Source organism: Anas acuta, chromosome W (genome assembly GCF_963932015.1).
Source record: "Anas acuta chromosome W, bAnaAcu1.1, whole genome shotgun sequence".
NCBI classification, from domain to species: Eukaryota; Metazoa; Chordata; class Aves; order Anseriformes; family Anatidae; genus Anas; species Anas acuta.
In genome coordinates this window covers 13046101-13072357 of record NC_089016.1, presented here as the reverse complement: position 1 = coordinate 13072357, position 26257 = coordinate 13046101, and the positions used below count along the sequence as shown (strand labels likewise).

At 44.7% G+C, this 26257-nt stretch overlaps 1 protein-coding gene across 1 annotated transcript in view; it reads left to right on the top strand.

Moving 5' to 3' along the window:
• Positions 1-26257, top strand: part of LOC137847423 (ceramide transfer protein-like) — a 194028-nt gene that overhangs the window by 18447 nt on the left and 149324 nt on the right. Inside the window, 1 exon segment of the mRNA XM_068665698.1 lies at positions 9452-9586. Within this exon segment, the coding sequence (XP_068521799.1) occupies positions 9452-9586 (135 nt within the window).

Below are 26257 nucleotides of genomic sequence, written 5' to 3'. Positions count from 1 at the left end.
GGGCGCAGCAGGAGCTGGGAGGGGACAGACCCAGGACAGCTGACCTAAACTGGCCAAAGGGGTATTCCATACCATCTGACGTCATGCTAAACAATATATAGGGGTGGCTAGCCCTATGTATTGTTTATATACTGTAATTATTATTGTAATAAATGGCTCAGTCTTCAAAATAGGACTATAATCAAAGTTTACAATTTATTAAAGGAATAGAGGTAAGCAAACAGCGCTGGGTGCGCCAGGAGCCTCTGCTCCACCAAGACACACACCAGTTACATCAAGCAGCTGATTTTTATGCTCCTAGGCTGATACATATTCATTACTACTTCTAAAAAAAAACCAGGGTTATTATAATTAGTTTCTGGAATCCAAACCCTCCTACTGGAGCATGCGTATCAGTCTCCGGTGGTCCCTCTGGGGGTCTCTGGGGGTCTCTCATGCTGAAGGCTCATAGTCTTCCTCCCTCTTGTCCTTCTCCTTTGTCCAACTTGGCTGTATGTCAGAGACTTGTGCAACATCCCCTGCAAGCTTTGCCTTTTAGTCGTCCCTCAGCTCTCCCTGTCTCCTTAATCTCCTGGCCAGATATCAGAGACTTGCATAGTGTCCCATGCAATAGTCACAACAGTTAGCAGTTATTCTGAAACCCCCCAGATATCAGAGACTTCAAGGAAAAGCCTACAAATACATTTCCCTTCAAGCTCTCTATTGACACGAATTGCTAAAACATTCCTTTGCAAGATACAAGAACTGTATACATTAACCACTCTGTTTTTCTTAGACTTGTGGTTATACAAGGGTATGTAAGACAGAAGGTCACATTCATCATACCATGCAGCCCTAGCATTGTTCCATACTGACATGAATCAGATGAACATATTTCACATTATATATAATATATATATGTTATATATATATTGTTTATATATATGGGGGGGCGGACTGCTCGGGGTTAGGCTGGGCATCAGTCAGCAGGTGGTGAGCCATTGCATTGTGCATCACTTGTTTCATACACATTATTATTAGTAGTACTATTATCATCATTATTGTTATTATTATTATTATTATTATATTTTTTTCTGTCTTAATAAACTGTCTTTATCTCAGCTCACAGGCTTCACTTTGCTGTTTCTCTCCCCCATCCCAGAGAGGGAGTGGGGAAGGTGAGCAAACAGCTGTGTGGTGTTTAGCTGCCAACTGGGTTAAACCACAACACCATGCAAACCAGCCGGTGAGCAGTTCTTAAAAAGGTGGTACATTTTTTAGCAATCTTTCTCTACCCCAGTTCCACTCAAGTTTGGAATACACTTTGGCCCCATGCATAACGACAGTGGCCAACTTTAAATTCTCTTTGATGGAGCGTAGTCCCATACTCACAGTGTATTTAAGATTAGCTTGGCACTATGGCCATTCTGGGTCATTCTGGCTACAATTCTGTTTAGGTTGGAAATTAGGAGATATCTCTTCTCAGAAAGAGTAGTCAGGCATTGGAAGAGGTTGCCCAGGGAAGTGGTGGCGTCATCGTCCCTGGGGGTGTTCAAGGAAAGGTTGGACGTGGTGCTTAGGGATATGTGGATGACATTGGTAGTAGGGTGATGGTTGAACTAGATGATCTTGGAGGTCTTTTCCAACCTTAATGATTCTATTCTACCTATTTTATCAATTCCTTCCAGATAAGCATACCACTTACAAACCGTGGGTTTCTGAGCAATACCAGCAGGCTGTGCTGTACCCTTACAGACTACATCTAGGACGCAGAAAGATCCCCAAATGATAACACCCTGCTCTCTTCTTATCTGTTCCACCCACTTTACCGCTCTGACTAGAGACATCTTCAAGATCCGAATATCTGCTTTCGTATTGTTGAAAGAGTGGGAGCTAAATTTCAGTGGTCTTTCTGGCCCTTCTGGCCCTTTTTGCCATAGGTTGCAATGAGAACCATGTTCACTAAACCCCCATTCTACATGGATAGGGTCAGTTTGGTGTATAGGACCAAGCTATTTGAATAGCCTCGGTTCTTTTATTAACAATTCTAATGTATTTGTATGCTGTTCAGTCCATTCCCATGATTTTCCCTTTTTGAGCAAATTGTATAAGGGTCGAGCAATAATGGAAAAGCCAGGAATTGTGACCTAAAGCTCCCAAAACTTGTTGTAACTCCTTTGTGCTAGAGAGGTTCTGTCCCTGTTCTATTTTTTTCTAGGGTGTTGGGAGGAATAGAAACGGCTCCTTTAAGCCACCTGACTCCCAGGAATTTAATCTCTTGCTCTGGTCCCTATCACTTTAAGTCTGGAATTTCCAATCCTAATTCAATTAGTGTTTCCCGAATGCTTTCCATTGTGTCTCTTACACTTTCTCGGCTCTTTCCCCCATCGGGATGTTGTCAATATACTGTTATATTTTAATGTCTGATGGAACAGGAATTTCTGCTAAGACCTTAGCCAAAGTGTTGTGAGTAATCGTGGGGGAATGTTTATGTCCTTGTGGAAGCCTGATAACTGGGTCCCCCTCCATGTAAAAGCAAACTGCGCTTTATCCTGCTCAAGGAGAGGAAGCATGAAAAACACATCTTTAACATCTAAAGCAGCCATCCAAGGATGAGCAGCCACTTGTATCAATGTCATTATTTCTGCGACGTTTGGGACCCCAGTAGTTAAAGGCGCAGTATTAGCGTTTACGGCTGCTTTCTTTACTGGACACACTGGTGAATTGTAAGGCAAATGAGTCCTTCTAATGATGTCTCTCTTTTCCAATTCTGTCACCACCCTGTCAACACCCTGTCAAACACCCCCCCCCCCCCCCCCAAGTGCTTCTGCTGGCAACGGATATTGCCGAACATAGGTGATTTTAGAGGGGAGTAAGGGTACAGCTGTTTCTAACAAATTTATAGATTTAGGTTTGAGAGGAGGCTGAAAGAATTTTAGTAGATAAGATAGGCTAATGAGCATGTGAAAGGAAGCCAAAAGAATTTTAGTAAATAAGACAGGTAAGGGACATGTACTATATCTTCCGCTACCTATTGTGCCAAGAAACCGAGGCAGGAAATTCTGGGATTCCTCACGAAAAACAGTTCCTGATAGAAAACATGAAACACATTTCAAGAAACAACTGAAACCGAATCTGCAGTTTAAGCAGAAGCTGAGAAGCTCATGAGTCTGTGTTGAGATGAGAGGTCAGCCAGCGGTGACGAGAAAGACTCACCATGGACTTCATCATGGGGACTTCATCCCCATGACCCCCGTCAACCACTATCAGAAAACACTGCGCAAGCGTGGATAGGAGGAATATATGAAAAAAACTCCCTGGAACTAATTTTAATACAAAGCAGGGATAGGTCATGCATATGTATAGGCGTCTTGAGAAACTTCATGCATATATAACTCTTCACCACATATAACCAAGGCAAGTGCCACGTTGGGGTCTGCACGACTTTGGTGGGACTACCTCTGTGCCACCCAGCGCTGAATAAACATACCTACTTTACAATCTTACTGATTGTGGAGTTTGCTTTCTGCATGTCAGGTTCATCCTCTTCAAACCATGCTATTTCCCCATCACCTTGCCCTGAGAAACTCCAGACGGGGAGTTTCCATGTTCTGCCATACAACAAATCAAACCCTAAAATATTGATCTTAGCAGCACCAACCAATACTTCAGCACAGGTCAGTTTCTTTTCACCTGTGAGCCACAAGGCAATTTTAGCTGTAGGACATTCCTTTATGATTACATCAATCTATGTAAATTTTACTTTACGGAGACCAGACTTAATGTTCAGGTCCTCTGGTGTTTCATTAGTAATTACTGACATTTGTGCCCCCAAGTCAATAAGGAAATCTACAAAAATCTTCTTTGGTCCTATTAGGATAGGAATGACAGGTTCCTAGTGTTTATCAGAGCCATCATATAGCTAACACCTGCAAGGCAGGGTGGCTCACTGCCCTGCCCTGGGATGCAAGCTTTTTGTCGGGGTATCTGCTAAATCAGTTAGATTCTGTTGTGAAGGCACAGATCTAATAGGAATTGATCTGTCATCTTCTGTTGGCTGACTTCTCCCCGCTGAATTAATTCTTTGGCTCAGTGATTGTACCAGAGTTCTGAGGTTAGTGGTGGATGTACCATACAGTGGCTGTCCTGGTACCCTTAATGCCAAGGCTTTATGCCAAAGGTCGTTACGTTCCTTGTCAAACTTTGGCTTGAATTCTGGCTTAAGCTCAGTGGTATGGACCTGGTGAACCGGTTGAGAAGGTTCATGTGGTTTTCCAGTCATTGATCCGACCCAGCTGTAATTCACTACCTCTTGCACAAACTTGCTCCAGGTACTTACAGGGACCTGCTCCTGGTGGGGGCTGTGCAGCAGCCATGGCAGCATTCAAAGCACGGGCAGTTTGTATGTGGTCCTGGATTGTTATAAATGATGATACAACTCAAACTGAATTTAGTAATATTTATAAAAGGCAAGTAAACAGTGTTGGGTGTGTGGGGAGTTTATGCTCTACCAACATGCCCACCCAACCGTCGAACTTTCTAAATATATATAGAACATTGCTTTTACATATTCATAAGAAACCCAAGTATGCCTATACATATGTATAACCTATCCCCGCTTTGTATTATAATTCCCTTTGTGGTGGTTGTTGGGGGTCGTGGGGTTGAAGGCTCACGGTTCCCCCCCATCACCGCTAGCAACCTTTTGTTCCTGGATCTCGTCAAGACTGCAGGGGCAGCTTCGACTGCCTCCCTCTTCTTCTGCACATGCTCTGCCCTCTACAAGGTTCCTGAAAGCAACAAAACGTGATTGCTTTTCCGGCATTTTGTTAACGCTTGAAACCACACTAATAATATGATTATCGTATAACATTAAACAACAAATTTTAACAGTTCCAACCAGCAACCCCCCCAGCAACTTCCATGCCTTAACAGCGGGAGAACAAGCAATCCCAGACGGCAAGGCGTCTCCTGAATCACCCTTCTTTGTTCCCTCTAAATTCTTTACATTCTTGATGGCTTGTCGACCCCCATGGCCACACTCCCACATCTCCCCCTTCTTTATTAATATCAACCATCTTCTTGACACAAATTATTACTCCATATATCACATGGATATTAGCTACATAGGTCTTTAGGCTATCTGGGAGACCATGGATAAGGGGAGTTAACCTTGCTGGACCAATAGGGGCTAGCATTGGGTATCTCCTTAATACGTCCCTCTCATACATCACTTGTATGCAGGCTGCTTTTTGCACAGACACAACCAAATTGGAGAACCCTGAGGTCTGAGTAACAAGGGTATCTTCTCTTTCTTGTGAGTCTATGCTGCTGGCCTAATGGTCAGCTTGTGTAGTCAATGAGTAATTTTGATCACCTGGTGTGTGAAATGTGTTCATCTGATTCGTGCCAATATGGAACAATGCTAGGGCCACATGATATGATGAAATGTGACCTTCTGTCTTACATATACCTTTGTATAACCACAAGTCTAAGAAAAACAGAGTGGTTAATGTATATAGTTCTTGTATGTTGCAAAGGAATGGTCCCGCAATTCGTGTCAATAGGGGATTTGAAGGGTTAACATTGAGGCCCAGGTCTGGGTCTAGGAGATAACAGAAAAAAGGGTTTTGAGATAACTGCTGACTATTGTGCCAGAGGCTGCACAAGTCTCTGACATCTGGCCCAGACTACCAAATAAGGAGAGAAGGGAAACTGAAGGACAACTGAAGGACAAAGCCTGGGAGGAAGACTACAGGACTTCAGCATGAGAGACACCCAGAGGGACCACCTGAGACTGATACGCATGCGCCAGTGGGAGGGTTCAGACTCCGGGAACTAATTATAATAACCCTGCCTTTTCTAGAAGTAGTAATGAATATGTGTTAGCCTAGGAGCATAAAAGCCAGCCACCTGATGTAACTTGTGTGCGTCTTGGTGGAGTGGAGACTCCTGGTGCACCCAGCGCTGTTTGCTTACCTCTATTCGTTTAATAAATTGTAAACTTTAATTGCAATCCTATTTGGGACTCAGTCATTTATTACATGGTGCAATGGTTAAAAACACACCAGGTCCCCAGTAGCCTCCTGCCTCTTCCTCATTTAATAGGATTTGGTCCTGTCCCCTGTTGTCTGTGTTCCCCTCCTTCCCCTGAGGGAGACTTGACACACATATTCTGTCTTGGATTCCTCCAGGTGTCAAACATGGTCAAAGAAATGCTTGCATAACAGCACAGTTTTCAGTGCTTTTGTTTTCCTGTTTCCATAATTTTTGCACTGAAAGTGATAGAAGACCAAGCACCACTGTGTAGCCAGAGTTAGAGAATAGTCATGATGCTCTGTCAGTGACATATGCTTCTACAAAGTGCAGTTCAGTTGTGTTGGGAAGATGCTGCATGTAGATTATTCATAATGTTATAAATGAAGTCTCATCTCAATCTGAATTTAGTAATATTTATTAAAGGAATGTTTATAAAAGGTATAAAAGGCAAGTAAACAGGGCTGGGTGCACGGGGAGTCTACGCTCTACCAACACGCACACATGAACATCAAACATTCTAAATATACAGAAAATTGCTTTTACATACTAAACCTGAGTATACCTATACAATCAGAAAATGTAACAAACAATCCTTTAATTTCCATGACCTACTAAACTCGAGTACGCCTATACATATGTACAATCAGAAAAGGTAACAAACAATCCTTTAAGTTCCATGACATAGCAGTCTCCCTTTTCCATTACTTTTCCATTCCTTTCCATTCCTTTTCCCCCTGTACTCGGCTCTGGGGAGGCTGCACCTCAAGTACTGTGTTCAGTTTTAGGCCCCTCACTACAAGAAGGACATCGAGGTGCTCAAGCGAGTCCAGAGAAGGGCAACGAAGCTGGTGAGGGGTCTGGAGAACAAATCCTACAAGGAGCGGCTGAGGGAGCTGGGCTTGTTAAGCCTGGAGAAAAGGAGGCTCAGGGGCGACCTTATCGCTCTTTATAAGTACATTAAAGGAGGCTGTAGCGAGGTGGGGGTTGGTCTATTCTCCCATGTGCCTGGTCTAATTGTTCATCTAGCCTGATGGCACTTGGATGTACGCAAGTCGATGGGGCTGGATGGGATCCACCTGAGGATACTGAGAGAACTGGCGGAGGAGCTGGCCAAGCCACTTTCCATCATTTATCAACAGTCCTGGCTATCGGGGGAGGTCCCAGTCGACTGGCGGCTAGCAAATGTGACACCTATCTACAACAAGGGCCGGAGGGCAGACCTGGGAAGCTATAGGCCTGTCAGTTTGGTGACAGGATGAGGGGGAACGGGCTAAAGTTGAGCCAGGGGAGTTTTAGGTTGGATATTAGGAAGAACTTCTTTACTGAGAGGGTTGTTAGGCATTGGAATGGGCTGCCCAGGGAAGTGGTGGAGTCACCATCCCTGGAGGTCTTTAAAAGACGTTTAGATGTAGAGCTTAGTGATGTGGTTTAGTGGAGGAATGGCTAGTGTTAGGTCAGAGGTTGGACTCGATGATCTTGAGGTCTCTTCCAACCTAGACAATTCTGTGATTCTGTGATTCTTGATTACATACAAGTCTTCATTTTCCATTCCATTTGAACAACATGTCTCGCTTTAAGTTGTCAAGCAACTTGGCCTTCAGGCCTTATGTATCCCATCCTTCCCAGATTGAAGAAAAACATATCCATCTCCTTTTCAAGGCCAATAGGGCCTGGGTCAAAGAGCACGTCCAGGTCAGCAGGGGGCATAACAGCAAAGGCTTTTGATGTCTGTAGCAGCAGAGGGGCTGATGTCGTAGCAGTCGGATCAGTAAAGGAGCCCGCAGCTCCCTCACTGTCTGGAAAACCACACGTTTCTGATTGTGGTCACACATGGCTCTTTAAGGCCTCAGAGACTGCTTGCCAGGTGCCGAGCAATCCCACTGCAACCTTGTCGTTTTTAGTTGCAGAGTCCCACACCTTGACTTCATTTTGGTCCCATGTTTCAGGATCATAAATTGTCTGATTGTTAATAAAGGGAATAAGCTGTAAGGTTACCAGGACAGTCTTTGTTCCTAAGGACGTATGATTCCCCATAATGCACAACTGCTTACCAGCGAGAGGCAGTTGTGTGCACGGGTCCGCTTCTCCCAGCTCGAGATTCTCTCCAGCTCCAGTGTGCCTGTTTCCAGCGACTTTCTGTACGAGCTTCTCTGAGCAGTTTGCTGAGTTTGGCCGAAACTATCTTCATGAGGCAATCAAAGTGCCTGTTCCCGTCCTGGTCTCCATTCTGACAGCCTGTTCCTCTTCACTTCTTTTTCCTGCTTCTTTATTGATGTAACTTCATCATGCTGCCTTCTTTTTTTTTCTTCTTCTGCTTTCTTGAGGGCAGGCTCCCCTCTTATACCCTTCTCTCCACAGCAGTTCTTTTCAAAACAACTTTTCATTGGTAAAGCAACTTTGAATGTAACAACAACAGCAAACACCCAGAAACTTCCATGCCTTAAGGCTGGAGAACAAGAGAACCAGCTGGAGAACAAGAAACTGGAGACTGCATGGAGTCTCCTGAATCACCCTTCTTTGTTCCCTCTAAACTCTTTTATATTCCTGATGGCCTCGTCGTTAAGAGTCTAATGTTATCTCAACCACGGGGTTTTCCAACCCCCATGGCCACATTCCCAAATCTCCCCCTTCTTTATTAATATCAACCAATTTCTCGACACGAATTACCACTCCATATATAGCGATAATCAGACCTTTATTAGTCACTTCTAACTAGATCTTCGTATGATAAATCCAGGACTTGTTCCTGGAATATCGGTTTCATTCCATGTGTGAATGTGGAATCTAGAAAAAACTGAAGAACGGGATGATTGGATGTCTGCTGGTAGGCAGGTATGTTCTCAATGATAAAATGATTATAAACTTAAAGCAGTATCTGTGGGCAGTATTAAATTAATAAAGAACTCATTACTGTAGATGCTATAATAGTTGTATACACTACAGTGGTGGGATAATGACATGTATGTGCTTATATGAAAAGAATTAAATGCTTTAGTAATATCGTTTCTGTAGAAATTATCTTTTATATAAATTATTTCATGTTCTTCTTCAGTTTGGCTTTTTGTCTAACTACAGGTTTTTAATCAGATGGCTAAACTGAACTTAGTGATTAATGTTTGTTTCTCCACCCCACCCCTTTCCTCAATTTTTGTCATCAGTATTTTTGGCACCTTTATTTGAACTGGCCTTGGCAACACAGTTGCAGTCAAGACATCTGTTATCTAACTGTTCATTTGAAACAACTGTTTTTTAGTACCTTACTTTAGTGGTTTGATGAAGTGATTTTAAGAGCTCTGTGTAGAAGTTAAGTTCTCAACTGGGAAGAGATTAAAAAAAATGCTTATTTTTCTCCTAGCACTCAAAAGCCTGAGAGATAACAACAAAACTGAATTTTATCAGTATTTTTCTATTAGATTATTTATTTATTTTGCAGTGGACCAACTACATTCACGGGTGGCAGGATCGATGGGTAGTTCTGAGAAGCAATACGCTCAGTTATTACAAGTCAGAAGATGAAACAGAGTATGGCTGCAGAGGCTCAATTTGTCTAAGCAAGGCTGCGATGACAGTAAGTACTCTTTCAGTATTGCCGTCTTTTCATGTTTTGGGGTGTTCTATAGTTGTAGGTTTTAGATCTAAACCTGAAAGCAAATATGGTTATGATAAATTAATTCTATTAGGTCATTTAATATTTAGTGATATCAGTGCAACGCTGTGGAGCAGGGCAAGGAATTTCTAATAAGAAAACAAGCTGTTTTCACTTGAGAATGTAGTAATCAGCTTTTTGTCTTTGTTAAGCTAGAGGTTTCTATGGGTATATAGGGGTATCATTTCCCTGTGGAGGTGTGGAATATTGCCAGGCTTGTATCAGCAGAGAATTGCTGAGACTGGGCTTGAGCAGGAACGTGAGTTAATTAACATGCAGGAATGTCAGTTGATTAACATGCATATTTTGCTCATCTGGCCAAAGTACAGGACAGATGTTGGAGGTTTGCAGTTGAACAATAGGCCTGGTAATAACTACAGCAATTAAGTGATGCCTGGGGTAAGATGAAGCCTCACAGCTCGATGTTGTTTCAAGTAAAGTCGAGAAAGCAACGTGTCTCTGTATCAAATGTTGTCCTCACCCCTTCCTTCTCTTTTCTTCTTGACTAAATAGTTCAACAAGCCTTGTTGAGAGCCAGTCGGCACATGATAAATGACTTAGTCCCACCTCGCAAAAAGTATAAATCTGGTATTCAGAAACCTCTATTTTGAGAACAAGAACTCCAATTATCAGATGGGTCGACAAGCCTGGACATCTCTCCTTTCCAAGAAGGAATGCCTCTTTGGTAACTCTCGCATCAGACTGAGTTGGATGTTACCTGGGAAAATATTGATAACTACAGTGCTGAACTATTAACTTGAGCTCAATCATTGCAATAAGTGAATTTATCAATGGCAAGTCTGAATCTGTTATGCCTATCGCCTTAATAAATTACCTATCTTCTCAACTTTGCAAAACTGTCTCAGTGAAAGTGTTATAAATGAAGTCTCAATTCAATCTGAATTTAGTAATATTTATAAAAGGGCAAGTAAACAGCGCTGGGTGCGCGGGGAGTCTACGCTCTACCAACACGCACACACAAACATCAAACATTCTAAATAGACAGAATATTGCTTTTACATACTAAACCCGAGTATGCCTATACATATGTACAATCAGAAAAGGTAACAAACAATCCTTTAAGTTCCATGACTTTACAGTCTCCATTTTCCATTCCTTTTCTTGATTACAAATAAGTCTCCGTTTTCTATTCCTTTTGAACAATATGTCATGTTGTCAAATTTGAACAATATGAACAATGAACAACTTTTCATTGGTCAAACAACTTTGAATGTAACAATGTTATATATGGAGTGGTAATTCATGTCGAGAAAATGGTTGATATTAATAAAGAAGGGGGAGATTTGGGAATGTGGCCATGGGGGTTGGAAAGCCCCGTGGTTGAGATAACATTAGACTTTTAACGACGAGGCCATCAGGAATATAAAAGAGTTTAGAGGGAACAAAGAAGGGTGATTCAGGAGACTCCATGCAGTCTCCAGTTTCTTGTTCTCCAGCTGGTTCTCTTGTTCTCTGGCATTAAGGCATGGATGTTTCTGGGTGTTTGCTGTTGTTGTTACATTCAAAGTTGCTTTACCAATGAAAAGTTGTTTTGAAAAGAACTGCTGTGGGGAGAAGGGTATAAGAGGGGAGCCTGCCCTCAAGATAAAAAAGGCAACACAATGAAGTTGCATCAATAAAGAAGCAAGAAAAAGAAGTGAAGAGGAACAGGCACTTTGATTGCCTCATGAAGATAGTTTCGGCCAAACTCAGCAAACCGCTCAAAGACGCTCATACAGAAAGTCGCTGGAAACAGGCGCACTGGAGCTGGAGAGAAGCTCGAGCTGAGAGAAGCGGACCCGTGCACACAACTGCCTCTCGCTGGTGTTATAAATGGCTCAGGATTCAAATTAGGATTAAATAAAAAAATAGGATTTATTAGAAGAATATAAAGGAATAGAGGTAAGCAAACAGCGCTGGGTGCACCGGGAGTCTCCGCTCCACCAGGATGCACACCAGTTACATCAAGCAGATGATTTTTATGCTCCTAGACTAATACATATTCATTACTACTTCTAAAAAAAATAGATTATTATAATTAGCTTCCGGGGTCCAGTCCCTCCTACTGGAGCATGCACATCAGTCTCCTCTGGGGGTCTCTAGGGGTCTTTCATGCTGAAGGCTCGTAGTCTTCCTCTCACCCTTTGTACTTACTCGGCACTATTCCAAGTTTATGGAACACTCTCTGTACACTCTCCACAGGTCTTGTCTCCCAACCGTCCTTTAGCTTCTTTTTCTTCCTCTTAATCTCTTGCCCCCCCCCCCGGCCAGATACCAAGGATCCACATAGTATCTCATAACAGTCACCAGCAGTCACCAGTTATTATCAGTTGTTCTGAAACTCCCAAACAGCTTGACGACTCACGAGCAATTAAAACATTCTTTCCCAGCTATTCACAGTCATCTATATAACATCTATAGCAGTGTTAAATCAATCTCGAAGAAGACGGAAAAAAACTGTAACTGTTAGAACTAGAAGTCAGGAATAACAAAAGCAAACAGGTTCATAAATTTAAGGAGTATTTTCTGAAGACTTGATAAATTGACTAGAATGAGGGGGAGACTGGGACACACTGCATCTGTGGTTCAAGAACTAAATTGCCAGTGCAGGGCCCAGAGGCAGACAGGATTCAAACAGAATTATTCTTTATGGACGCGAATTTATGGACACGAATTGGAATTGTTAAAACATTCCTCACAATCCCTTATCTTCTTTTTAATATCCCCAATTCGTGTCTCTTCTGTTATTAATAATTGGATTTCATCAGTTTGTTCTTGGAGGGTCCAATCCTTAAGCATCATAATTGACATATTCCCTTCTTTTTTTAATGAAGTTATTACCAATGTACTATTTATCACCTGGCGTATTAATAATGTAAAACAAGGTATCATACAAGGTACAAATAATAACGTCATTACACCACATCACAATAAAAATAACACTCTTTTAACCCATGGTCCACCAGGCAGCCATGAAAATAAATCCCATTCCATATCCTTCCAGGTTTGTGTTTGCTTGCTCACCTCCCCCATCTCCTCCTCTGGGATGGGAGAGAGAAACGGGAAAGTGAAGCCTGTGAGTTGAGATAAAAACAAGAAAATAATAATAATAATAATAACAATAATAATTATGATAATATTACTACTAGTAATAATGTATACGAAACAAGTGATGCACAATGCAATTGCTCACCACCTGCTGTCCGATGCCCAACCCAACCCCGAGCAGTCCGGCCCTCCTCCCAGCCTGCCTGCTGACAGGACAGTGAGAAGCTGAATTTGGCTTGGTCCTTGGCTTGGTGTAAGCACTGCTCTGTAACAATTAAAAACAATTAAAACATCAGCATATCACCAACATTCTTCTCATCCTAAACCAGAACATAACATTCTATCAGCTACTAGGAAGAAATACCCTTTTTATCAATCTTTAAACAGCAATTACTAAAGCTAAATTTTCCACAGACTTCTCCTTCTTGTGCTAGTAAATAATCCAAAGCTAGGCAATTTTGATACAAAGCAGTTCTCATCATTTATAACTATTTCTATTACAGCTAATAACCTGGCTGCTCTTGGCTTGGACTGGCGCACGCTTCGTTGGGTTAGAAACTGGCTGGATAGCCGGGCCCAAAGAGTTGTGGTAAATGGAGCCAAGTCCAGTTGGAGGCCAGTCACTAGTGGCGTCCCCCAGGGCTCGGTGCTGGGGCCGGTCCTCTTTAACATCTTCATCAATGATCTGGATGACGGCATTGATTGCACCCTCAGTAAGTTTGCAGATGACACCAAGCTAGGTGCGTGTGTCGATCTGCTCGAGGGTAGGAAGGCTCTGCAGGAGGATCTGGATAGGCTGCACCGATGGGCTGAGGTCAACTGCGTGAAGTTCAACAAGGCCAAGTGCCAGGTCCTGCACCTGGGGCACAATAACCCCAAGCAGAACTACAGGCTGGGAGAGGAATGGTTGGAGAGCTGCCAGGCAGAGAAGGACCTGGGAGTGATGGTGGACAGTCGGCTGAATATGAGCCAGCAGTGTGCTCTGGTGGCCAAGAAGGCCAACGGCAACCTGGCTTGTATCAGAAACAGTGTGACCAGCAGGGCTAGGGAGGTGATCGTCCCCCTGTACTCGGCTCTGGTGAGGCCGCACCTCGAGTACTGTGTTCAGTTTTGGGCCCCTCGCTACAAGAAGGACATCGAGGTGCTTGAGCGGGTCCAAAGAAGGGCGACGAAGCTGGTGAGGGGCCTGGAGAGCAAGTCCTATGAGGAGCGGCTGAAGGAGCTGGGCTTGTTCAGCCTAGAGAAGAGGAGGCTCAGGGGTGACCTTATTGCTCTGTATAAGTACATTAAAGGAGGCTGTAGCGAGGTGGGGGTTGGCCTGTTCTCCCATGTGCCTGGTGACAGGACGAGGGGGAATGGGCTAAAGTTATGCCAGGGGAGTTTTAGGTTAGATGTTAGGAAGAATTTCTTTACTGAAAGGGTTGTTAGGCACTGGAACGGGCTGCCCAGGGAGGTGGTGGAGTCACCATCCCTGGAAGTCTTCAAAAGACGTTTAGATGTAGAGCTTAGGGATATGGTTTAGTGGGGACTGTTAGTGTTAGGTCAGAGGTTGGACTCGATGATCTTGAGGTCTCTTCCAACCTAGAAATTCTGTGATTCTGTGATTCTGTAATTATTCTATTAAGTATATATACTGGGGTCCTATAGTCCCACAATCTGTCTTCTGCCCACGTATCTGGATCATAATAGGCAAACGCCTTCAGGGTCGATTCAGGCTTGTGTTACCGTTCGGCCTGTCAGGGTGATCCAACTCCTGGAAAACGAATCACAATTTTATATAGGTTAAAAAAAAAGGTTCTTATGTTATTTTCTCAGGACAACCTGACCTTAGTGTGGGAGAAGTCCAGTCGAGGCCCTCTCACTCGGCAGTCAATACCCATAGGGGTTGCCTCCCTCGGTAGACCATACACACCGCAGTGGAGGGTCCTGCCCCGGTCTTGCCTTCTCCCTTTCCTCCCTTCAGGCTTGTCCCCTTTATTTGGCATCCTTAATTCATGCAGAGCCTCGTTGCCAGAATATTAGTTCTTCCTTAGCTTGAGTTTCAGTTTCCCAGGAGAGGACTCAACCCTCCAAGCTTCAGTAGTTACTGGTCCTTTTATTCTGGATGCATGGGTCCCTTTCTGCGGTTATCACAGCTGTTTCAGTAGTCAGTAAAACAAGGTACAGTCCCTCACATCGAGGGTTCAGTGATTCTTCCCTCCCGTGGCTGCTTGTTGAAACACTTTCTTTTTTATCTTCTGACAAGTTAAATAACAGTTATCTAATTTGCTTTGCCGTATGGCCCTTTCCAGGTTCCTGTAGCAGGATTCATCTGATAGCCTTTCAGGTTGATACAGATTTGACTACAGATACCAGGGTTTTGGCATTCATCACTAACTCCACAGTTTCCCAGCTGGACAGTCACATTCATTTATGTTGCATTCCTTCAGGGGCTCATCACCCCAGTCCTTGCAGTCTCTCTGCTGGTTACACACTTTATTGATATCTATGCATTCTCCACTTCTGCACTTGAATTTGCCAGGTCCAGAGCATTGAATAACATTGTTACAGTTTGCTTCATCAGTGCCATCCAGACAGTCTCTCACACCACTGCACTGCCTACTCCTATGGACACAGTTCCCATCTTCACATCTGAACTGGTCCAGGAAGGGCAGTTAATTTCATCACTTCCATCCTTGCAATCAGGATCTCTGTCACATCACCACTTCTTGTGGATACATTCACCTGAGCCGCACTGCACCTCACTCACAGAACACTTCACCGGAGGTGCAGGCTGGCAGCCACACTGCTCCAAAGATTCATCCGAGTGGTCAGAGCAGTCACCTTGACCATTGCAGACAAAGCTTTTGGAAATACATTGTCCACTACTGCATGTGAACTCTGCTGCACTACAAGTCACATTGCCACAATTCTCTTCATCTTCTCCACTGTCACAGTCTTTTTCACCATCACATTTCCACGACACTGGGATACACTGGGTTGACTGAGGACCACAGCTGATTTCATTTACCCAGCACGTTCTCATATGACACAGCTCAGCACTCTTGTCAGACCCATCTTCACAGTCCGGATCCCCATCACACTGCCATCTGTTTGGCACACACTGACCACTGTTGCACACAAAGTCAGATTCAGCACACATCTTCTTCACACAAGCACTCTCATCACTGCCATCTGAGCAGTCTTCACATTTTACTCTAGCACCGTCGGCAGCAGTGCACAGTCAGGTGAGGGCGAGCAGCAGGCAGAGTGCCCTGCACCGTCACCTGTGTCACTTATACTACTCCTATTACCCATGCTGTTAGTGTCAGTGGCATCCTCCTTTTCTTTCTGCCACTAACCATTCACCACAAATGGATAAGACACATGATTACTAGTTAGGAAAGAGAGTGTAACGTCTGCTATACGGCTGCAGGCAGTGCCAGCTGCAACCTTAGGTTTGTGAAAGAGCCTGCCGGTGGTCATTTGGCAGTGTAATCTGCATCTCTGCACTCCTGCCCTGCAATAGAGCTAAGTCATCATTAGTAATAGTTATAACACCGATCTGGGGACTAATAGTCTTTTTTTGCATTGCAAGATAAACCTTTTATAAAAAGAATGCTAGAGTGAAGCAGCACAGCTCAGCACAGCTGCCGCTGCCTCCATGGTTATGTCAGACAGGCTGCAGGGTCCTGATGTCCGCCCCTCTGCTCTGTGCCGACTCGCCACACGGTGAGGATCAGCTACCGGTGTCCACTGATGCCTCTGGTCTCCCGTAGCAACTCGATCTCGGATGTTCCGCAATTACTTTAATTTCCCCACGTTTTCCAGCTTCTGTCAGGTCTATTCTGTGTCTCTCAGAGCCGTCCGTGGCTCTGCAGCGTCTCTCAGGGCTCCCTCCGTCCAGCGGTAGTCCCTCCGTAGTGTCTCGGGTCTCCCAGCGCCGCTCCAGTCTCTCGGCGCCGCTCCGGTCTCTCGGCCTGTTCAGGTCTCAGCAAGTCCAGGTCTCGGCCTGTGCGGGCCTCATATGTTTCAGGAAGCATGTCATACCATGCTCCTGCCTTTTTCTTGTCACAGTCAAAACATTTAAGAGCAAAAATAGGATACACAAGATACACAAGATACATCGGGCCCATATGTTAGGCACCACCACTCAGAACTTGGATAAAACAGCACTTCTTTTCAGTCTGTCAAGCACTTCGTTCGTCTCTGCCCACTCCCCTTGCAGAAAGTACAGAACCGGATCGGAACTCTGCACTCGCTTTGTAGCAACGCTGCGTCTCACTCACACAGCACAATCGCACACGGAGGCCTCCAGCACATCTCATTCATACCACAGGAATATAATTTAGAATGATAACCAACCAAATAAGTATTGTCTCTGACTGTGTTCTTCGTGAAGTGACTTGTAACACTTTGTTTCAAACCCTTACATTTACACAAATACCTTCAACACAAAATACATACATAAAAACACACACAATTATTAACACTCCAGTTAGTATCCCTCCAGCAGCCAAAAACATACCGTTTGTCTGCAGTTTCAGGAGATCTCTGCTCCTGCGGTGAGCAGCTAAGAGTGGAGTCCCCTCCGAGCAAAAACACTCAGGGTGCACCTAGGGGCGTCCACGCTGCAGCCGATCCCACAGCCGAGCAGAGTGTCTCCTGCCTGGCTCACCAAAATGACTCACAGAAAGCTGACTCCACAATCAGTAGGATTGTAAAGTAGGTATGTTTACTCAGTTCCGTGCAGCACGGGGTGGGTAGTCCCACCAAAGTCGTGCAGGCCTAATCATGGCAAATTGCTTTAGTAAAGAGTTACATATACATAAACATTCCTATACATATGCATAACCTGTCCCTTTGTGAACAGTCCTCCTTTTCTTAGACCCCTTGTTTAAAGTCTGAACCATGAGGTTGTTTTTGATCTGGTTCTCGGGGTCCGAGAGGCTCCTGTTATCTGGAGGTATAAGTGCAGCACAGGCACAAATGTAGCACATATTCATTCTTAATCAATTGCTCTCTAATTTCTAATTCCAATGTTTCAGCTTGCTCTTTTCTGGATCCACGGGTATTCTACTATTAATGTTCAAAGCCTGACAGACCCTGTCCTCCGTGGATCAAAATACAGGGGTCTTAAGGGTTCTTTTGGTCATTCTATCATAAAATACTGGATCATTTTCAATTTACTCTTTAATTTTCTGGGGCCCCTATTGTTCCAATTTCTAATCATTATTCATAATGGACTTTTTGGTCATATATCTGGTAATTTGCTCCCTTTCTGATCCTTGGTCTTCGATTTTATCTGACCCATCCAGGAATTTTACTAGTGGCAATTCCCACAGCCCTTGGTTGCCCAGTGAGAGTGTCTTGCAGGGGGTTTAGGACCTATCACCCACCCACGTATCCCTCTTCTCACCAGTCCAGCCCCCCCGACAGGAGATTAGAACCAGTGAGAAAACAAAAAGACCTCCACGCTGACTTTAGAAGTCTCAGTTACACTCACACACACAAAAACTGGCAACCGCACCTTTACCCAACCGGACGGTATCTTACGAATCAGTCATCTTCGTCCAGACTCCAATCGGACGGTATCCACCAGCGTCTTTGCTGTCTTCGTCTGGGATCGAACCAGACGGTATCCAAACGACTGTCGTCTTCATCCGGTTCGATTCCGGGCACCAGAATCCAGCCGAACGGTATCCAAACGACCCTGTCGTCTTCGTCCGGATCTTCGCGCGCAGAATTACGGGCAAAAAACAGCCGGCAACAAGGGAGCTCAAAAAAAATCAAATTCTTTGCTTACCTTTATTCAGGTTCAGGATGGCATTAGTCCCGATCTGACTCAAAAAGGAGCCACCAAATGGTGGGGCGCCTCTCCTAGATTAAATCAGAATTCAGGAACTATAGCCATCCTGGACGAGCCCCCAAATTGTTATAAATGGCTCAGGATTCAAATTAGGATTAAATAAAAAAAATAGGATTTATTAAAAGAATATAAAGGAATAGAGGTAAGCAAACAGCGTTGGGTGCACCGGGAGTCTCCGCTCCACCAGGACGCACACCAGTTACATCAAGCAGATGATTTTTATGCTCCTAGACTAATACATATTCATTACTACTTCTAAAAAAAATAGATTATTATAATTAGCTTCCGGGGTCCAGTCCCTCCTACTGGAGCATGCACATCAGTCTCCTCTGGGGGTCTCTAGGGGTCTTTCATGCTGAAGGCTCGTAGTCTTCCTCTCACCCTTTGTACTTACTCGGCACTATTCCAAGTTTATGGAACACTCTCTGTACACTCTCCACAGGTCTTGTCTCCCAACCGTCCTTCAGCTTCTTTTTCTTCCTCTTAATCTCTTGCCCCCCCCCCCGGCCAGATACCAAGGATCCACATAGTATCTCATAACAGTCACCAGCAGTCACCAGTTATTATCAGTTGTTCTGAAACTCCCAAACAGCTTGACGACTCACGAGCAATTAAAACATTCTTTCCCAGCTATTCACAGTCATCTATATAACATCTATAGCAGTGTTAAATCAATCTCGAAGAAGACGGAAAAAAACTGTAACTGTTAGAACTAGAAGTCAGGAATAACAAAAGCAAACAGGTTCATAAATTTAAGGAGTATTTTCTGAAGACTTGATAAATTGACTAGAATGAGGGGGAGACTGGGACACACTGCATCTGTGGTTCAAGAACTAAATTGCCAGTGCAGGGCCCAGAGGCAGACAGGATTCAAACAGAATTGTTCTTTATGGACACGAATTTATGGACACGAATTGGAATTGTTAAAACATTCCTCACACTGGTAAGCAGTTGCGCATTATGGGGAATCATACGTCCTTAGGAACAAAGACTGTCCTGGTAACCTTACAGCTTATTCTCCTTATTAACAATTGGACTGTTTATGAGCCTGAAACATGGGACCAAACTGAGGTCAAGGTGTGGGACTCTGCAACTAAAAATGGCAAGGTTGCAGTGGGATTGCTCGGCACCTGGCAAGCAGTCTCTGAGGCCTTTAAGAGCCATGTGTGACCACAATCAGAAACGTGTGGTTTTCCAGACAGTGAGGGAGCTGCGGGCTCCTTTACTGATCCGACTGCTATGCCATCAGCCCCTCTGCTGCTACAGCCATCGAAAGCCTTTGCTGTTACGCCCCCTGCTGACCTGAACGTGCCTTTTGACCCAGGCTTATTGACCTTGAAAAGGAGATGGATATGCTTTGCTTCGATCTGGGAAGAACGGGATACATAAGGCCTGAAGACCGAGTTGCTTGACAACTTAAAGCGATATATATTGTTCAAAAGGAATGGAAAATGGAGACTTGTTTGTAATCAAGAAAAGGAATGAGAAATGGAGACTGTTAAGTCATAGAACTGATTTAAAGATCAAAGCCGAAATTTCCTTAAGTGGTATATTCTTTATTGCAGCGCTGGATGCACGGGGGATCCTTCCACCTATCGTGCATGTTCGAAGTGACAAAATATCTCATATTTATACAGCGGTACAATGAATATTCAATTAGCATGCATACATATTCATTACCTAACCCCGCCTACCCTCGCTTCGTATGCTAATTAGCTTATCAGTCCTTGCGCTTGCGCAAAAGTCTTCCAAGAATTGTGGTCCGGGGTCTCCAGGATGTGGGCAGTGGTCTCTGGGAGGAAGGCTGTAGGTCTTCCTCGTAATGCACTTTTCACCTTTGCTTAATCAGTTGTTTTCCAAGCTGTAAAAATGCTGAGTTGGCTTTCAGTTTAACTGAGGGTCGGCAGATAACAGGAAGTCTCAGTTAACAAGACAAGACAATTGACTCAAGTTATCTCAAGTCTCAGCCTGACTAACGGTTAACAGATACTGGGATGTTTTCAAATAACAAGATGCTTAAACATAACAGGTCTACAGATAACAAGATGTTGTTTACTTTGTCCTTGCTAACTTTTAACCACAAGTTTTATTCTATCCTAAAGTGAGTTTATACTATATCAGAACTTAAAGGATTGTTTGTTACCTTTTCTGATCGTGAATATGTATAGGCGTACTCGATTTTAGTAAGTTATGGAACTTAGAGGATTGTTTGTTACCTTTCCTGATTGTACGTATGTATAGGCATACTTGCGTTTAGTATGCAAAGCAATGTTCTGTATATTTAGAATGTTTGATGTTTGTGTGTGCATTTTGGTGGAGCATAGATTCCCCGCACACCCAGAGCTGTTTACTTGCCTTTTATACCTTTTAGAAATATTTGTTTTATAAATATTACAAAATTCAGATTGAGTTGAGACCTCATTTATAACAACAACAGCAAACACCCAGAAACTTCCATGCCTTAACGGCTGGAGAACAAGCAACCCTAGACTGCATGGAGTCTCCTGAATCACCCTTCTTTGTTCCCTCTAAATTCTTTTACATTCCCGATGCCCTCATTGTTAAGAGTCTAATGTTGTCATCAACCATGGGGCTTTCCGACCCCCATGGCCACACTCCCACATCTCCCCCTTCTTTATTAATATCAACCATTTTCTTAACACGAATTACCACTCCATATATAACAGCATTCATACTGGAGTCCTCGGGTGGTCATCCGGGCGTACTCTGGTGGTCTTTTGATGAAGGCCAGAAGTCTTCCTCGCTGCTAAACTTCTGACCATTCCTGTGTTTGACGGGCTTCAGCAGTCAAGCCAGTTCTTGCTGGTTCTATTACCTATGCATACAGTCTTTTACTCCCGTATCTTTGGGGTTGTCCTGTCCTTGTGGTTACAGTTGTGTTAGCTAATGTTAGCAAATTACCTTTTTTTAATGTTAGCAAATTACCGTCACCTCGGCTCTGGTGAGGCCGCACCTCGAGTACTGTGTTCAGTTTTGGGCCCCTCGCTACAAGAAGGACATCGAGGTGCTTGAGCGGGTCCAAAGAAGGGCGACGAAGCTGGTGAGGGGCCTGGAGAGCAAGTCCTATGAGGAGCGGCTGAAGGAGCTGGGCTTGTTCAGCCTGGAGAAGAGGAGGCTCAGGGGTGACCTTATTGCTCTGTATAAGTACATTAAAGGAGGCTGTAGTGGGGTGGGGGTTGGCCTGTTCTCCCACGTGCCTGGTGACAGGACGAGGGGGAATGGGCTAAAGTTACGCCAGGGGAGTTTTAGGTTAGATGTTAGGAAGAATTTCTTTACTGAAAGGGTTGTTAGGCACTGGAACGGGCTGCCCAGGGAGGTGGTGGAGTCACCATCCCTGGAAGTCTTCAAAAGACGTTTAGATGTAGAGCTTAGGGATATGGTTTAGTGGGGACTGTTAGTGTTAGGTCAGAGGTTGGACTCGATGATCTTGAGGTCTCTTCCAACCTAGAAATTCTGTGTGATTCTGTGTGAAATGTTTGAAATATTCTTCCTGTGGTACATAGCTGATCTTTCTTTTCATGTCCTTGTAATGGACAAAACAATCCCAGCTCCCTCAGCCGCTCCTCGTAAAACTTGTTCTCCAGACCCCTCACCAGCTTCATTGCTCTTCTCTGGACATGCTCCAGCACCTCGATGTCCTTCTTGTAGTGAGGGGCCTAAAACTGAACACAGTACTTGAGGTGCGGCCTCACCAGAGCCGAGTACAGGGGGACAATCACTTCCCTAGACCTACTGGCCACGCTGTTTCTTATACAAGCCAGGATGCTGTTGGCCTTCTTGGCCACCTGAGCACACTGCTGGCTCATATTCAGCTAACTATCCACCAATACTCCCAGGTCTTTCTCTGCCAGGCAGCTTTCCAACCACTCCTCTCCCAGCCTGTAGCTCTGCTTGGGGTTATTGCGCCCCAGGTGCAGGACCCGGCACTTGGCCATGCTGAACTTGCTACGGTTGGCCTCAGCCCATCGGTCCAGCCTTTCCAGATCCTCCTGCAGAGCCTTCCTACCCTCTAGCAGATCGACACACACACCTAACTTGGTGTCATCTTGGTGTCATCTGCAAACTTGCTGAGGGTGCACTTGATCCCGTCATCCAGATCATCGATAAAGATATTAAAGAGGACTGGCCCCAGTACTGAGCCCTGGGGGACGCCACTAGTGACTGGCCTTGTGCCCCTTATCAAGGTTAGTCTCTTAATAAGAGTGTGAGCCTATCTTGAGAAACTGGTAGAAACTGGTCCTGAGGATGGACTAGAGCCAAGGAGCAACTGAGTCTGGGCAAAGAAAAGAGGTCAACTAGTGACGAGGAAGAGTCATCAACCTTCATCCCCACGACCCCCGACGACCACCACCAGGACACACTGCACAAGCGCAGATGGGAGGAGTTTATGGAAATGACTCCTTGGAACTAATTTTAATGTGAAACGGGGACAGGTTATGAATATGTATAGGCGTATTGTGAAACTTCATGCATATGTAACTCTTTGCTGCATATAACCATGGCAAGTTGCTGCGTCAGGTGTGCACGACTTTGGTGGGACTACCCCCTGTTCTGCCCAGCACTGAATGAACATACCTATTTTACAATCTTACTGATGGTGGAGTCCGTTTTCCGCAAGTCATGAGATGATAAGGGGTAAGCTACTTTTGCTATCAGTGGAACTTACTCCTTGTGTTGGGTTTATGTGCAAGGATGGGGGGTGCACGACAACATACCCCATGTTGGACAGAGTCAGTTCCCAGCCAGCTCCAAAAGGAACAGCTGCTGGCCAATGCTGAGCTAATGAGCGATGCTGGTTGTGCCTCTATGATAACATATATAAGAAAGACTAAAAATGATGTGCAGTAGCTGCGAGAGGAAGAGGAATGAAAAAATGAGAGAGAAGCAGCCCTTCAGACACCAAGGTTAGTGAAGAATGAGAGGGAGGAGGTGCTCCAGGGAGCAGAGATTCCTGTTCAGCCTGTGGAGAAGACAATAATGATGCAGGCTATCCCCCTGCAGCTTGTGGAGGACCCCACACCAGAGCAGGTGGATGTTCCCTGAAGGAAACTGCGGCCCATGGAGAGGAGCCCATGCTGGAGCAATAAATTAATTTTCCCCAAGCCAAGTCTGTTTTACATGTGACTGTAACTGGTGAGTGATCTCCCTGCCCTCATCTCAACCCATGAGTTTTTTTCACTGTATTTTTTACACCTGTCCTTCTGAGGAGGGGGGAGTGAGAGTGCAGCTTGGTGAGCACCTGGCAGCTAGCCAAGATCAGCCAGCAAACTCTTTACTTATATCTTGTGATTATTTTGGTAGACAAGTCGGATTTCTTACTGACTGGTCAGTAGCACTGATATGATGTAGTTGGAATCTTGAATGTTTTTTGACAGTCTTTTACTATACTGCAAGTTTAGTTTTCTCTGGTCTTGCTGATCCAGAGTCAGGTATAGAAACCATCTCCTAACCTAGTGTATTACAAGAAGTTTTTCTTTAGTTACAAAGCAAGACACACGTGATATGATATAGTATTGATGGTTGTAACATTACCTTGTAGGAAAGGAGGGTTGGATTGTCCTGGTTTCAGTTAGGACAGAGTTAATTTTCCTCCAAGTAGCTGGCAGGGTGCTATGTTTTGGATTAGGATGAGGAGAACGCTGACAACATGCTGATGTTTTAATTGTTGCAGAGCAGTGCTTACACTAAGCCAAGGACTTTGCAGCTTCTCACTCTGTCCTGCCCCGGGCAGGCTGGGGGTGCAACAAGAGCTGGGAGGGGACAGACCCAGGACAGCTGACCCAAACTGGCCAAAGGGGTATTCCATATCATCTGACGTCATGCTAAACAATATATAGGGGTGGCTAGCCGGGGGCGGGGGGGGGAGGCACATAAGAAACATGCTGGGTAAAACATTCTGGGCTACTCCTGACTCAGGAAAAGGCAAACCCATTTGTGGGATTGCTTTTGCTCAGGGACCTGGATGCACTTGGTGGGTAATGGAAAAGAATGGGGACGTCTTAATAAGCTGTCTTTATCTCAACTCACAGGCTTCACTTTCCCGTTTCTCTCCCCCATCTCTTAGAGGAAGGGGGGAGGGTGAGCGAAGGCTGTGTGGTCTTTAGCTGCTGACCGGGTTAAACCACAACAGGATTCTCATGAAGGTTTCTTTTAGGTGCTCATATTAGATGTTATTTCTCCCTACAACTACTTGAAAGGAAGCTGTGGGGACCTGGTGTGGCGGTTTTACCTTGCTATCTGTGTGCTGCTGACTAAGGGATGGAGAAAAATGCATTAGCAATATCAGTTGTGGTGTACCACTTGGCTGCCTTTGATTCCAGTTCATACTGGAGTTCTAGCGTCTGGCACTGCAGCACTTAGTGGTGGTGTGACTTCATTCAGGCCGCAATAGTCCACCGTTAGCCTCCACTCGCCATTAGACTTTCGCACTGGCCATATAGGACTATTAAAGGGTGAGCGAGTCTTGCTGATCACTCCTTGGCTCTCCAGCCAATGAACCAACTCATGGATGGGAATCAGGGAGTCTCGGTTGGTGCGATATTGCTGTCGGTGCACCATTGTGGTAGCGATTGTTACCTGCTCTTCTTCAAGCTTCAGCAATCCTAAAACAGAAGGGTCTTCTGAAAGGCCAGGCAGGGTAGACAGCTGCTCAATCTTCTCTTTACTCAAAGTAGGTATGCCAAAAGCCCACCAGTACCCTTTTGAATCCTTGAAGTACCCTCTCTTGAGGTAGTCTGTGCCAAGGATGCACAGAGCTTCCGGGCCAGTCTGTACTGGGTCTGGCAGGAATGTTAACTTTCCCTGCAGCAGCCCATACAGTGCTGTGCTCTGCACTTGTAGCTAGAACAGCACTGGTATCACACCAGTGTTGTGTCTACTGCTGAGCAGTGCTGGCACAGCATCAGGACTCTCTCTAACCCTCCTAGGGGGTGGTCAAAAAAGTGAGGAAGGAACATCACCAGGGCAGCTGACCTAAACCAACCAAAGGGATATTCTATACCATATGATGTCACACTTAGCAATAAAAGGTGGAAACAGAAAGAAGAGGGAAGGGGTGGGCTCTCGTTGTGAAAACGTCGGTCCTCCTCCCAAACACCGGCTACGTGCGTTGAGGCCCTGCTTCAAGGACGTGGTCAATCATCGCTCATTTGTGGGAAGTAGAGAGTAATGTCTTTCCTCTGCACTTCCACATAGCCTTCATTTGTTTTATTTGTTTGTTTTCCTCCCTTTTTTTCCTTTCCCCCTCCTTTTTCCCCTTTCCCTTTCTTTTTCCCCTTTAGTTAAATCGTTTAGTTCATAATAATGTTTCTATTATTATTATTATTATTATTATTTCCCTTTAATTAAATTATCCTTATCTCAACCCGTGAGTTGTTCTTTGCTTTACTTCTTCCCCTCCTCATCTAATGAGGGGGAGTGAGAGAGCGGTACTTTTGCCGCTCATTCCCAGTTAGACTCTCTTCAGCTTCCAAAACAGTTAGCTGTTGGGATCCCCTTGTCACTCCAGAGATACAAATGAGTTCTGCCCCTTGGTAGCATGATGGCATTAATGTATACTGTGTGCCAGTGTCCACTAGAGCTTTGTGTTCCTGCATTTCCAATGTGATAGGCCATCGGATCTGCACAGTTCAATAAATCTGGTTATCCCTCTCCTTTACCTGGCCAGAGGCAGGGCC